Source organism: Ovis aries, chromosome 10, assembly GCF_016772045.2.
Source record: "Ovis aries strain OAR_USU_Benz2616 breed Rambouillet chromosome 10, ARS-UI_Ramb_v3.0, whole genome shotgun sequence".
Taxonomy (NCBI): domain Eukaryota; kingdom Metazoa; phylum Chordata; class Mammalia; order Artiodactyla; family Bovidae; genus Ovis; species Ovis aries.
Window position 1 is genome coordinate 34016843 of NC_056063.1, and position 15968 is coordinate 34032810.

Below are 15968 nucleotides of genomic sequence, written 5' to 3' on the forward strand. Positions count from 1 at the left end.
AGGACACAGACCCATGAGAGACAAGAAAGCGAAAAGTGGTTAAACATCTGGAGGAAAAATTGCTGTGTAACTGTGCCATGATGTTCAAGGCAGAGAAGCTCAAATTCTTCTCCTCGACAACAGTAAGAACATTTCAATACAGACGAATGGTAATACTGCCTTTTCACAATGATGCTGAATGCAGGGGCAGGAGAAGAGAGATGAGTCACAATGATCAAGGTCCCACTTTCTCACAGCTATTCATCCACTTACAAACACACGCAGGTCCATCCCCATGGCTGTGGACAGAAGGGCGAGTGGCCAAGTGCACAGATCCAGAGCCTGTCTGGATCAATCCCCCTTCCCCAGGGCCACCCCTTTCCCATGCGTGTAAACATTGACGTTCATATCCAATTTAAAGGCGAAAGAAAGGCAAATAATTAAAGGAGATCCCATAATGAAGTCAAAGACGACACATACCTATTTCGACAACCAACACAAGCAGAAGTACTTACAAAACCTGAAAACATTTTCTTAATGTAAAAACATTTTATGTGAATTGTTTAATTACATGGAAGAAAATCAGAAGCAATTAGTTAAGGCAAAAACCAGAAAGGAAAATTACTCATGTTTTCAAAAGAAGAAAGGCCATGAATTTTTTTTTTTTAGTTCAAAGTGGGAGGACAGGGAAATTATGGCTTTCCCTTGTCTTTGCTAATGGGGTAGAAATGCTTCTTAGATTAAAAAAAAAAAAAGTACTAAAAAGTTTCTTATATATGAGAAACTACTTACTTGGAATTTCATTCGAAAATAGCTTTCTATCTTGTGTCCTTATGCACAGTTGTCCCTTACGTGTGTAAGACTACCTAGAGGAAGGTTTCTTAAGGAGGGAAAGAGCCCCCCAATGGTCCCTGAATCCCCTCTTGCCTCACAGGGCTGCTCATAGTTCTGAATAAGCGCAGGGGAAAAAAGAGCCAGGGTCACGGAGACCTCCCTGAAGCTGCTGCTGCAGCTGAAGAACCAGCACAGCCGACTCCAGCTTCCAAGTCTCAGGCTCGAGTCGCGGTGCTTGCGGACCTGAGAGGCAGCCAGCTCCCCAAGCCTGACCCCTCGCCCCGCACATCACCCCAACCTCTCATCACCTGTCCTCTCACACCTTCTCAGCCTCACTGAGCAGCTCTGAAGATGCACTGGCTCTTCATCCACCTCTAATTTCGCCCAGTTAGCTCTTCACTGCCGGAGAAGGCAATGGCAACCCACTCCAATACTCTTGCCTGGAAAATCCCATGGACGGAGGAGCCTGGTGGGCTGCAGTCCATGGGGTCGCTAACAGTCAGACATGACTGAGAGACTTCACTTTCACTTTTCACTTTCGTGCATTGGAGAAGGAAATGGCAACCCACTCCAGTGTTCTTGCCTGGAGAATCCCAGGGACGGGGGAGCCTGGTGGGCTGCAGTCCATGGGGTCACTAACAGTCAGACATGACTGAGAGACTTCACTTTCACTTTTCACTTTCATGCATTGGAGAAGGAAATGGCACCCCACTCCAGTGTTCTTGCCTGGAGAATCCCAGGGACGGGGGAGCCTGGTGGGCTGCCATCTATGGGGTTGCACAGAGTCGGACACGGCTGAAGCGACTTAGCAGCAGCAGGAGCTCTTCACTGGAACATCTGTGAAGCAAGCCTTTCCTGACCTGAACCAGTGGGTCCAGACCAGGTATCCCTCCCTGACGGCCCCGGGCAACTGAGGCAGCCCCGCCCCAGGGCTCAGTGTCCATACAGCATCCTGTTTACCTGCTCATCACTTCCACTACACCTGTGATTCTGGAGTGGGATTCCCGGACCAACACCATCAACCTCACCGAGGAACTCTTAAAAATGCAAATTCTGAGGCCCCAGCCTGGAGTTGCTGGGTCTGAGAGAGGAGTTCAACACATCACTGGACCAGGCAACTGGGGTGGCAGCTGAAGCCTGACCACTTAAAACCCCTCCAAGGGCAGGTGCCAGGCTTAATTCTTATCTGCATTTCAGCTCCTAAGACTCCTCTGGTCCATGCTCTTCATGCTTCGTGCTAAGTCGCTTCAGTCGTGTCCGGCTCTGTGCGACCCCACAGACGGCAGCCCACCAGGCTCCCCCGTCCATGGGATTTTCCAGGCAAGAGTACTGGAGTGGGGTGCCATTACCGGGGACTTAATGTAAGCCAGTAACAGAGTTAAAAGAAAAGAACTACAATGAAGGCTGCATTACCACATCTCGGGCATCCTGAAGACTCACAAGGTTATAGAGACATTTTGAAACATTGCTTATTAAATGCTTAGCAAGAGAAACTATTATAAGTCACCCTTCTAAAACACAGTCTTCTTCTGAAATGAAGATAGTCAGCTTTGCATCTTGGAATCATGAGTCACACTCCAAGAACATCTTGTGACCGTTAAGCTCCAGTCACAACAGACACTCCCTGAAAAAGCCAACTTTAGTAGACATGAAACACCCAGATGGCACAGCAGATCCTTTCTCAGTCTTCAGTTTATCACTAGCAACAACCGAATCACCAGGCCGTTCTCAAGCCCTGCCAACTCCAACCTCCAGGCATGTGGATGCAAAGCCTTCTTGCTCTTGTAAAGCTAAAAGCATCAACAACTCTCAGCCTCAGGACCAACACAAGATGATTCCAAACCCCGACTCCATCATTTCAGATTTAGTGCTAATCAGACCCAAACTCTTTCCACCAAAAAGGTCAGAAGTGAGAATCTCAAAAGTTTAAAAAAAAAAAAATCTTAAAAAAATTGAACTGACACTAAGATAGCAACAGAAGACCAGAGGAAAACGTTTCTTGAACTGGATTTAGGAACTAGAAAATGCTGTGAATTTTCAGAAACATCCATCAAGAGCAATGAATTTGCCAGCTCTGAGCCGACATGCGAGAACACCTAGAAGATCCAGGAACAAAGGATACACACGCCCGTTCTAGGGAAGTCTCAGGGGAAAACCACACTGCCACACTTACCTGAAATGGACATGGCTTGCGTCTTAACACAAACTGGATTCCAAAATCTACAGTAACAATTAATTACAAGTCTCCAAGGCAGTACTTTCTGGCATATCTGCCATCACAATATTGTAACTATCCTCCAATTAAAATACATAAATTTAAAAAATAAAATCAGTCTTTACCTCTTTCCACACAATGGTTTGCCACATACCATTCCTTAACACTGACAAAGAAAAACAAAACAATGTATTGGTTAATACCGATGATAATCAGAATAAGACCAGCTTTCCAAACTCCAAAAGGTTCCTTTTAAAATTCCACTGATTAAGTCCAATACACCATGTCCTTAGACATAAAGGTGTAACACCACCACTCCCCAAAACAGAGCCCCATCAAGAACTTACATACCATATATACAGCAATGCACGCACATAAATACATGTGTATGCAAGGAAGTTACATCTATGCATATTTAGTCCATATGAAGTAAAGGACATCACTGCGCTGCTACAAGATTTTACCAAAACACATATGCACCCCCTGATAACACAGAGCTCCTGTTCTAGAAATGCTAGAATAAGTTTTCAGAGGTAGGGAGCAATTGCAAAGCCGGAGTATGAATGCTTTGACTTTTTACGGACATAAAGTATGTCTCGCTCCTGAAAACCACCATCTTTTCTTAAATTCTGCACAAATCCTGTTCAAATCTAAACTACTAGGACTCACCTTCTGTTGGACTTGTCTGTCATTTTGCTATTTTTAATGTATTTTATAGATTACTTCCCTCAATTTCTCTCAACACCATTAACTACCAATTTAAAATTCCTTAAATACAAGTCTTGTTCTTAAGTTTTCTAGCAGAAAAAGTGAGTCAGCCAGGAATCTTACCTATGGTTTTCTTTTTGTTAACTGCATTGTCTGCCTTATGTCGCTTCTGTTACAGAAAGAAAAAAAGAGATTAGTTTCAAAAGTTCCAAATGAATAACTGAAACAGCGAACAATAAGACTGGGCAAAAACAGGGCAAAGAAGGCAATTGGCAGGAACACTAATGTCCTAAAATTCAGTTCGATGGTCAAGGTCACTCACTAAATTTCAGAGGCTAACATAGTAACAATAGATGAGATTTAAATGCTTATATTTTGGCTATCGCAAGGAACAAGCACTTTGAAGTATAAACCTTTTACTCCTAGATTGTTGTAGATTGAACAAAAAGAATTATTCTACATGATTACCAACAAACAACTGAGTTCATTTTAGTGATAAAGAACTTTATGGATAAAGTACCTTGGCTTTGATTTACATTGCATTTATTCATTTATCTATTTCTAGGAAAATGTGTGTACACGTATGAGAGAGAGGGGGAGACAGACAGAGAGGAAGGGGAGAAGAGAGAACCTGAGAAAAAGACAGAAAACAGAGGAGAGTATGAGCCAGTGAACCTGGAGACACTGAGATAAGGATGAGAGGGAGAACAGTCTAGTAAAAATAACCTCAGGGCTGCTGCTCTAGACAACCTGACATCAGTAAACACAGACTGAACTACTTCTGTCTCACTGTAGGGGCATTTCTGACTTTGTGTGTGCAACATTTTCTCCCCCAAAATACCATCACAAACCTTGAGAGGCTGGTTAGCCTACAGACGAATTTTTCTGTCTTAAAAGACCCCAAAGCAACAAATAAGTTGTAAGTTACAGTCAATACAATGTTGTTATTATCCAAAAGCAAAAAACTTACAAAATCTTCTACAATCTCTTTGATGCCTGCGATTGTTAAAATAATGATCAATGGCACCAGGGTGGTGTATCTTCCTGTTGGAGATACATCTGGAATTTGCTGTAAGATAAAGAGACCAAAAGTAGGGACTGGGCACATTAAAATGCTCTCCATGAAAAAGAAAATACAGTACTCAATCCTCACTCTTCTGTAGTTCCATTCCTGTTGCAAAGTGATTACCTTGTTTTAAAAAACTAGCTAAGTATGTTACATGTCTTTAAAATTTTACCCGACATCTCTGTGTTTGGAACAAAAACAGGGTTAAAGTGGGACCCCCACCATCATGTTTCAACGCCTCTTTTCACAACTGCAATTCCCTTAAGCAAACACCTAAAGAACTCTACCTTTGTGCAAATATTGCATTCATGCAAACAGTGACTAGATGAAGGAGGCAAACTTCATCAAGTATGACAACACTTTCTCAGTTAAGTGGCCTTTCAGCAAGAACTTATTTTGCATGCAATTAAAGCTATGAATTTTATATAAACCTCACCTGTAATAAGGCAATGAAGAGGAAGAAGGCATTGGCAGCTCTCCTGATCTGCTCATACAAGAATCGAGGTAGAAACGTCACCACGCTGTACTTGGCCGTACTGTCAGGGCAAGGGACAACACTCCTATCAGGTATAGACAGAAATTCTAAACAATGAAAACAAAGATTCCAAAATAACACAAGTAACTGTAAGAAAATATTTCAAAACTCAGGATAAGAACATTGCTGTGCTGGCCCGCTCCTACGAAGCTTCATCGTGTCAAAAGACACCTTTCCTAAGAAAATCTTCTAATGTGATCTTGGCTTTCAAACTTAGATGGATGTGTGTTTGGTTATTGCCACACGGTGTAAGCAGGGACATGAACCCACCTTCTGGGAGCCTCGGGCTGTGAACAGAGTGAGCGTGCAAATGATGTTTTTAAAGATAAAGATATGTGTCAAAGATCACAAAACAGAAAGAGGTACACGTTCCCAATGCAGTAAGATATGAACACAAAGAGGTGAAGCATCAGCTGAGAAACTCACAGTCAAGGGAGAATTATCACCCTGGGATTGGTGGTGCACTAGAATTCTCATCACACAGTTGCCGATTCGATGCAGTCAACTCTGCCAAGCACGGTAACAGGTGCATGGTTGGCCGTTTAATGCACCTCTCTGGCCACTCACCACTGACACTTTACCCCACTTCCACACACCCTTCGCTCAGACATGTTCATCCACATTCCAGCTTCCACAGCCAACGTACTCTGCTTCCCTGTGGTGTCTCCAGGACTAAAGGTCCTACCCATCTTACCCTCCCGTGAAGTCTGGTCCAGTTCGAAGGCTCCTCCCCCAAGTCACAGTGTGGTGTTTACACCTCCATTTCATAGTCTCTGCTTTGCTTTGTATTATATTTACCTACTCCCAGAATAGACTCTAGGAATAATTAGATTATTTACCTTATGAAAAAAAAGAAATAACAAACCCAAAATGGAGTCACTTGTGCTCAGCCCACATCTCCAAACCAAGACTCAATGCCAGATGTAACAGATGAGTTTCAGCCTCTCTCAGGAATGTATTCTCAACCAGTCTGGAATCACCTGCTGAGCACTCGGGAGGTAATCTGCCTGACAGACCCCCATGGCGTCCCCCCAAAGGAAGGTGACCTTGTCCCCAACAACCTATTCTTTGCTCACAGCCTCTTTGCCTGCTCCTATCTGCTTATAAAAGTCTTCCACTTTGCCCAGCTCTTCAGAGCTCCTTTCTATCTGCTCAGTGGAATGCTACCCAACTCATGAATCATTGAATAAAGCCAATATGATCTTTAAAATTTACTAACTTGAATTTTTTTTTAACAACTTCGACTTCATATATTCCTGGCACATAGCAGATAATCAATGAACCGTGAAATAATGAAAAGGCCTGAACTGGAGATCTAAGGGATAAAATGAACCATGCCTCCTTTAGCTGCTCAAAGGCTCATCCATAAAAGTACCTGTCTGGGTCCTAGCTCACCTTCTGAAGCCAACTCTTATCTGAGGTACAGTCTCGAGAGATTTTCTAGGTTTAAAATACACTGATGCTGAAGCTGAAACTCCAATACTTTGGCCACTTGATGCGAAGAACTGACTCATTACAAAAGATCCTGATGCTGGGAAAGATTGAAGGCAGGAGGAGAAGGGAACAACAGAGGATGAGGTTGTTGGATGGCATCACTGACTTGATGGACATGAGTCTGAGCAAGTTCCGGGAGTTGATGCTGGACAGGGAAGCCTGGTGTGCTGCAGTCCATGGGGTCACAAAGAGTCAGACATGGCTGAATTGAACTGCAAATACACCTCAGTTAGAAGCACCAGACAGAAGAGCCAAGGGCTCAGAAGATAGGCCACCTGAAGCACAGGTACTCCCAAAAGGCCTGAGAGTGGCCAGACCTGGGAGGGCAGAAGGGAACGTGAAACAGATAACTCTAGCAGCACAGCAGCCAGAGGCTACCCGATGGAGCTGAGAAGCCGCTCCGTGGACCATGTGTGGCCACTGCCTCAGGCAAGAACAACAGCGACAGCCTGGGGTCTCATCACACGGTGATTACCGGCATCCTTGAGTTATCTTTAGCCTTCTCCTGCGTAAGGTGCCATGATTTTGTGCTTCCTCACAAGAAACATATATTTGGTCTTCATCCCAGTTTCTGGCACAGAGCTCCCAAAACCCTGGGGACTGCCACAGTGTTGAGAGAGAGATAAAGGTATCTTTAGTCACCTCAAAATGAGGTGACTCATGGAAAGCCCCTAGGATGCTGGCTGGTTGCCAGAGGAACCAACCACATGATCGGGGGGTTGGAAATTTCAGTCCTGCCCCCTCCTAAGAGAGACGAGGGGCTGGAGATTGATTTCAATCACCAACAGCCAATGATTCGATGATTCACTCAACTGTGTGTTTGCCATGAAGCCTCCGTAAGAAGCCAGAAGGACAGGCTTTGGAGAGCTGGAGGCCTGAGGGAAGATCTGATGTAGCAATTCGAGTCTGAACACCATCTGCAGGCAGAATTCCTTCTTCCTCAGTGAGGTGACTCTCTGTTCATCAGTGCGGTCAGCTGATCTGACAAGGTCCACCTACATTACCGTGGGTAACCTGCCTTATTCACAGCCCATCCATTTAAATGTAAACCTCATCCAAACGGCACCTTGAAAGAAACATCTAGAGACATGTTTGGCCAGATATCCAGGTGCTGTGGCCCAGCCAAAATGACATGGGAGGTTAACCATCGCATGCATATCCTGATTTAGGGAGGCCTCCCTGGTGGCTCAGATGGTTAAGAATCTGCCTGCAATGCAGGTGACCCGGGCTCCATCCCTGGGTCAGGAAGAGCCACTGGAGAAGGGAAAGGCAACCCACTTCAGTGTTCGTGCCTGGAGAATCCCATGGACAGAGGAGCCTGGTGGCTTACAGTCCGTGGGGTCACCGAGAGTCAGACATGACTGAGCGACTAACTTCCTGATTTAGTGGGTCTGACATGGGTCTCAGATTTTGCATTTCTAACAAGCTCCCAGGTGAGACCAGAGCTGCTGGTCTGAGGACCACAGTTTGTGTGGCAGCTACCCCTGAGGAGGTTGCTGCTGCTGCTAAGTCGCTTCAGTCATGTCCGACTCTGTGTGACCCCATAGACGGCAGCCCACCAGGCTCCCCTGTCCCTGGGATTCTCCAGGCAAGAACACTGGAGTGGGTTGCCATTTCCTTCTCCAATGCGCATGAAAGTGAAAAGTGAAAGGGAAGTCGCTCAGTCATGTCCGACTCTTAGCAACCCCATGGACCGCAGACTACCAGGCTCCTCTGTCCATGGGATTTTCCAGGCAAGAGCACTGGAGTGGGGTGCCATCGCCTTCTCCGCCTGAGGAGGTAGATGTATTCAGATCTCACATTTGAGTTCAGTCCAGCTGAACACTACATGATGCAACGGGATGGGAGATCTTTACCATCACGGCCCCAGGCAAAGAACAGGATGACCTGGGGGAAGGAAGAGCTTCCCAGCAGAAGAGTCTGTCCAGTGGGCGAGCTCACTGACCCCACCACGTCCCCCCTCAGTCTGCAGGCGGCAGCACGCCTGAGAGCCTGGCCCGGCAGCGGCTCCCAGCGAATCTCAGGCACTGAGCGAGTCCGCAGGGCCTGGGGCACGGGGAGAGATGCCCAGGAGGACACAGAACCGGACCCTGTGGTTCAGTCCATCTAAACACCTGACAAACCAGTGTCTCCTGAAATCGGGTGACATGGAGAATGACCAGGGGCTTGACAAATATCCACCCATCCATCCATCCATCCATCCACTGGTACGTCCTGAGCCCCATCTATGTACCAGGCACTGGGCCAGGCACTGTGGGAAACCGGAGGGTCACAAAAGCATAGTCTCAAGGGAATTGCATTCTAGAGGAGAGTGAGATTTAAAAACAATGCATGGCAGGATAGATGGTGATGAAGACCATGGAGGAAAACAGACCAGGGATGGAGGGCGGGGGAACAGGTTGCTTTCAGTGCTGATAAGGGACCATGTCGCTGAGAAGGTGACCTGTGAGCAAAGGCCTCTCTGAGGACCTGACTCAGTTGGCTACATGTGCGCTGGACACACGCCTTGCAGAAACTCTCACAATCTGGCAAGTGTGGGAAACAACCCATCAGAAAATAGGGCCTGGAGAAATGTAGGTCGGGGGCTCCCCACCCATCACAAGTCACAAGCACTTACAGAATCTGACCTCCAGAAGGCAGCCCCAGGACCAACCCTGAAATGATGTCTGAGTGCGAATTTTCAGCTGGGAGAAAAATTCAAGTTGATTTCCAAAGGCAAATCTAAAAATTCAACAGCTGCTCAAAGTGTAACTTCCCCGGATAACAAGCCTCCAGAAACCCAAGAACCAAACTAGCTTATACTCTATGTGTGAACAGTAAACGCACACTGGGCTGTTTTCCTTCTCTGGCCCCACACAAATAAACTTCTTGCATGAGCCTAATGTACCTGAACTGTTCGACGTTTACTGGAAGAGCAGAAGCCTGTTTAAACCCCTTCAGCCCTGTGAGCTGGCCAGGGGCTCTAACACCCTTTTCTGGTACCCTCCACTCTCCCCAGCTCCCTGCAGGAGAACTTCCACCTTTCTGCTCTCACATACTCAATGAGAAAGAAGTTCCAAATTACTGGAGGAAGAAGACATGTCCTCAGTCATTCATGTCCTCACAAACAGCTTCCTTCATTTACCCCTTCATTCATTTATTCCATTTATTTCAGCTTCATTCATTTATTCCATTTATTCCATGGAATGGTCTATGGGATGCTCCAGGCCAGAATACCGGAGTGGGTAGCCGTTCCTTTCTCCAGGGGATCTTCCCTACCCAAGGATCGAACCCAGGTCTCCCGCATTGCAGGCAGATTCTTTACCAGATGAGCCACCAGGGAAGCCCAATAATACTGGAGTGGGTAGCCTATCCCTTCTCCAGCAGATCTCCCAACCCAGGAATCAAACCAGGGTCTCCTGCATTGTAGGCAGATTCTTTACCAGCTGAGCTACTAGGAAAGCCCTATTTATCCCTTCAGTTCAGTTCAGTTCAGTCGCTCAGTCGTGTCCGACTCTTTGCAACCCCATGAATTTACCCCTTGAGAGTCCATTATTCTCTAACCCAGACCACTCTATGCAAAGCCCTCAGGAGCCCCCCTGCCACTCTCACTGACACCTGGCCTCACCACACACCTAGGACTCACCAGGAGGACATGCCAAGGGACGGCCAAGCCCACCGTCCTCTCCCCTGGCTGGGACTCCTGATGTCTTGTCAACCACCCCTCCCAAATTATATTCTGGAAATCTCAAACGCAAAAGTCCCTCTTAATCACCAGTGCCCATCCACATGAATATAAGCCCACCTCCCTAGAAAGTTTTACCTCATTTTACTAAATTACTAAAATTTTACCAGTTGCACATCAGAGGTTAATAAACTCATTTCAAAATGTTGACATGCTTATTTTCAACACTTCTGATTTTTTGGTCTATAGCTGGGAAACAAGTACTAATACTGCCTGGCCTCATGGCCTGGACCAGAATGTAGTCATGAGACCAGCAGCGCTATTAGTGCTATAATTATTTATAGCCTTTATTATAGATCATGCCAGCTGAAAGATCAGCCTAATCTTTATAACACACATCCAGTGAGAAAAATGGGTTGAATTTTAATCAGCTTATAAGTATACCTTTGAAAATTAGATACCTTCATAATTCCTATTAAACAGTATGAGAGTCTCGTTCCTTTCACATTCCTAATTTGGTTTTCTTTACTGAATACATTATTCAGTGAATGGCTTTGGCCATAAAGCAATTTATTTTGCATAGAAACATGGGCTGAGAAGAAGATAACAGAGAGAAGATAGCATCTTGAGCACAGTACTTGCTGCCAAGCAAGTCTTTCAGTGCAGAAAACTCTTAGGTAAGCATTCTCAAAGGTCGGACTTTAGATACTGATGGCTAACATCTTTAAACGCAGCACCATGTAACAGTAGGTTAGATTCATCTGCTTTAGAAGAAAACGTGTGAACTTTATGACGTAAAATCAAATGGAAAGGAGTTCTGAGACTTATTCAATTTTGCATCACAAATCTCCAAGGATCCTTTTCCATGAGAATTCTCATCTTCGGTTAAAAAAAAAAAAAAACCCACCAGATACTTATGAAACTATCTGTCTTGAAGGCAGATAAGCACAGAAGTGGTCACAGTTGAGGCCCGATCCTATCACTGGGCCACAGAAAAAAAGCAATACGGGTCAGTCCACTGAATTACAACACCCTTGGCCCGTTGCTCAGAATTCAGAATTCACCCAGGGCAACAAGCCCTCTCAGAAGGGAAGGATTAAGGCTACCCTAGATGTCAAACAAGGTGTGACCTGACTCTGAAATTAAGTTATAAAAACAGAAGCATCCAAGTCCACCGTGGGTATCTATGCCCTCGGTCAAGGGGGCAGTGGTGCTGCAGGGCACGAGGGGAGGGCACGGCGGCTAGCCCAAGAGGCCACTTCCCGGTGGGCAGAGTCTAGGAGCTCCAACAGCGAGCGATGCCTACCTGGGGACCAGGAAGAGGTGGGATCAGGGTGCAGGACTCACACACAAACCTCACTCAGGCCGGGTGTAAAGCAAGTCTGTCTGTCCTTTATCACTGTGTGTGCGTGTGTGTTTGTGTATGTGTGTGTGTGCACGTGTGTGCATGCACGCACTCAGTCACATCCAACTCTTGGTGGCCCCATGGACTGCAGCCCGCCAGGCTCCTCTCTCCATGGGATTCTCCAGGCAAGAATACTGGAGTGGGTTACCATGCCCTCCTCTGGGGGATTTTCCCAACCCAGGGATCAAACCTGCACTTCTTGCATCTCCTGTATTGCAGGCAAATTCTTTACTGAGCCACCTGAAACTCTAGTTTATTTTTGTCAATTTTTCACATAATTGCCAAACTTAATCCAAATGTTCAGTTTTAGTGACAGATTTCCTTTTGGGTTCTGTGCAACTTCTTACATGCAGGATGAGCTAAGGATACACCTGGACTTTCCAGAAGTGAACACATCTATGGAGGCGACTGCCTGAGATTTAACACAGAGACATGAGGGATGTCAAGTCTCCATGAGTGGATTCGAGCGCAACAACGGCCCAGTCTCAAGGGGACCTGGCTTCTGACACCCAACTGTGAAATGGACACACACATGTTACACTTCTGCCTCCTCAGGCACCATTAGAATAGTAGGAAAGAATGCCATGTGTTTAAAATTGAGGAATGAAATTATCGATTTGATTTTTTTCCCCTGAAATAGACTCCTTTCTGCTTCTGGCAAAAAACAGACATCTACTGTCCTCTGAGATGCCTTCTGAAAACAAGCCGTGATTTCAGAGGGATCTACAGAGGGACTGTGGCCTCCTGGTCCCAAAGATCAACCCAGAGAGAGCACACCAAGAAAGACTGCAATTTCAATGGGGCAAAACTAAAGAGGATATTAACAGCAGCAAGGGAAAGGCAACAAGTTACATACAAGGCAACTCCCATCAGGTGATCGGGTGACTTTTCAGCAGAAACTCTGCAGGCCAGAGGGAGTGACACAATATACTTCAAGGGATGAAACCTACAACCAAGACTACTCAATCCAACAAGGCTGAATTCGGATTTGATGGAGAAATCACAAGTTTTACAGACAAGCAACAGCAAGCAGAGTTCAGCACCAAACTAACTTTTAAAAAAAATTGTAAAAGGAACTTTTCTAAGCAGAAAAGACCACAACTAGAAATATGAAAGTCACCAAAGAAAAAAGTATTAGTAAAGGCAAATATGAAGCTGAAGTGCCAATACTTTGGCCACCTGATGCAAAGAGCCAACTCACTGGAAAAGACCCTGATGCTGGCCAAGATTAGGAGGAGAAGGGGACAACAGACGATGAGATGTTGGATGACATCACTGACTCAATGGACATGAGTTTGAGCAAACTCCAGGAGAGAGTGAAGGACAAGGAAGTCTGGCATGCTGCAGTCCATGGGGTCACACAGAGTCAGACATGACTGAACAACAACAACAAAAGGAAAGCACACCATAAAGGTAATAAATCAGCCATATGTAAAGCTGGTAGGAAGGTTAACTCAGCAGTGGCCACAGGACTGGAAAAGGGCAGTTTTCACTCCAATCCCAAACAAAGGAGATGCCAAAGAATGCTCAAACTACTGCACAGTTGCACTCATCTCACACACTAGTAAAGTAATGCTCAAAATTCTCCAAGCAAGGCTTCAGCAATTCGTGGACCATGAACTCCCTGATGTTCAGGCTGGTTTTAGAAAAGGCAGAGGAACCAGAGATCAAATTGCCAACATCCGCTGGATCATCGAAAAGCAAGAGAATTCCAGAAAAACATCTATTTCTGCTTTATTGACTATGCCAAAGCCTTTCACTGTGTGGATCATAATAAACTGCGGAAAATTCTGAAAGAGATGGGAATACCAGACCACCTCACCTGCCTCTTGAGAAATGTGCATGCAGGTCAGGAAGCAGCAGTTAGAACTGGACATGGAACAACAGACTGGTTCCCAATAGGAAAAGGAGTACGTCAAGGCTGTATATTGTCACCCTGCTTATTTGACTTATATGCAGAGTACATCATGAGAAATGCTGGGCTGGAAGAAACACAAGCTGGAATCAAGAGTGCCGCGAGAAATATCAATAACCTCAGATATGCAGATGACACCACCCTTATGGCAGAAAGTGAAGAGGAGCTAAAAGCCTCTTGATGAAAGTGAAAGAGGAGAGTGAAAAAGTTGGCTTAAAGCTCAACATTCAGAAAATGAAGATCATGGCATCCGGTCCCATCACTTCATTGGAAATAGATGGGGAAACAGTGGAAACAGTGTCAGACTTTATTTTGGGGGGCTCCAAAATCACTGCAGATGGTGACTGCAGCCATGAAATTAAAAGACGCTTACTCCTTGGAAGAAAAGTTATGACCAACCTAGATAGCATATTCAAAAGCAGAGACATTACTTTGCCGACTAAGGTCCGTCTAGTCAAGGCTATGGTTTTTCCCGTGGTCATGTATGGATGTGAGAGTTGGACCATGAGGAAGGCTGAGCGCCGAAGAATTGATGCTTTTGAACTGTGGTGTTGGAGAAGACTCTTGAGAGTCCCTTGGACTGTAAGGAGATCCAACCAGTCCATGCTGAAGGAGATCAGCCCTGGGATTTCTTTTGGAAGGAATGATGCTAAAGCTGAAACTCCAGTACTTTGGCCACCTCATGCGAAGAGTTGACTCGTTGGAAAAGACTCTGATGCTGGGAGGGATTGGGGGCTGGAGGAGAAGGGGTCGACCGAGGATGAGATGGCTGGATGGCATCACTGACTCGATGGACGTGAGTCTGAGTGAACTTCGGGAGTTGGTGATGGACAGGGAGGCCTGGCCTGCTGCAATTCATAGGGTTGCAAAGAGTCAGACATGACTGAGCGACTGAAATGAACTGAACTGAACTGAGGAAGGTTAAAAACATTAGTAGTAATGTCTATATCCACGATAATTATTAAGGAATACGCAGAAAGATGTAAAATATGTTGTCAAAACAGTTCATCTTAAACAGTATTACACATCAGTTATATCTCAGTACAGATAGAAGAAAAAATGAAAACACTTTAAAAATAAGGTACAGTGAGAGGCTGCAAACTATAAATATATAATGTTCTGATGGAAAAAATAAGAATTGATGTGCTAAAAAAAATTCCAGTAGAAAAATAACCCAGGAAAAGTAAGTTGCATTAGAAAAGAGACGAGTATGATACACTACTTCACTAATTCATTCCAAAGCAAATGAGTTAAATATCCAACTACAAGAGAGTTCAGAGAGATCTCTTCTAACTCTAGTTTAGAAACATGGTGGAAACCACCAGAAGAATTAAAAACACTGGTTGCCCTTGGTGAAGTAGAATGGGAGAGATGAGGCTGGAGGTACTGATTTTCCTCCTAAGCTTCTACAGCATTCGAACTTTTAACTACCTTCATGTACTGTTTTATTAATAAACATTTTAAATAAGAATAGTACCCATATGTAACTGTCGAGGGACTATCGGGTCTCCTGTTTTGAGCTAATTTCAGGAATGGTCGCATATAAGGAGCTGCTTATTAGAACATGAAATCAGACTGAAGACCTAAGTTATTCACATAGTACCTCCCAGCACAAAACACTCTATTGACCCTCGTCTCCAACAGTGATTGCTATGGTCACTCTCTTCTGCCAGCAGCTTCTGGGCCCCTGGTGAGGGATAAAAGGAAGGGATTTCTAACCTGAACTCCATGAGCCTAACGAGGAGCAGACATCAGCCCAGAAACCCAGGTACAAGGTGTTTTTCCACCCGTCCCTTCTAGAAGAGCAGTCTGGCTTTCAGGATGGGAGCCTCCACCCTGTAACTCAGACCACAGAAGAAACAAAAGTTCCTCCCCCTTAAATGGAAATCATTTATTCTGAAGAGTATCGAGCTCTTCCTCAGTTCCCTTGCTTCCTGTCATCCTCTGCCAAATTCCTAGAACATCTTTCCTCTCAAACCACATCCTTCTCTTCTGAGCCAACAGCCCAAGGGGTCATCTTCCCTGCAAGCTTTTCCCTATTCATGCCTTCCTAACACAATCATTTCGGCTGCTTGTGTGAGTGTGCGGGGGGCGGGGTGGAGGTGAGGGCGGGTAGTGGGGGAGAGAGAAAAAGCAATTCCCTCTCGTCTTAG

General features: G+C 45.3%; 1 protein-coding gene across 3 annotated transcripts in view; it reads right to left on the reverse strand.

Moving 5' to 3' along the window:
* LOC101115632 (phospholipid-transporting ATPase IB) overlaps positions 1-15968 on the reverse strand; it is a 469524-nt gene that overhangs the window by 367081 nt on the left and 86475 nt on the right. For 2 of the 3 annotated variants that reach the window (XM_060394098.1, XM_060394100.1), the window contains exons 3-6: positions 5239-5362; positions 4707-4805; positions 3860-3905; positions 3154-3194 (exon numbers count right to left, since the gene is read on the reverse strand). In XM_060394098.1, the coding sequence (XP_060250081.1) occupies positions 3154-3194; positions 3860-3905; positions 4707-4805; positions 5239-5362 (310 nt within the window). The remainder of the gene's footprint in view (positions 1-3153; positions 3195-3859; positions 3906-4706; positions 4806-5238; positions 5363-15968) is intronic. The other variant, XM_042254882.2, reaches the window with a different exon arrangement.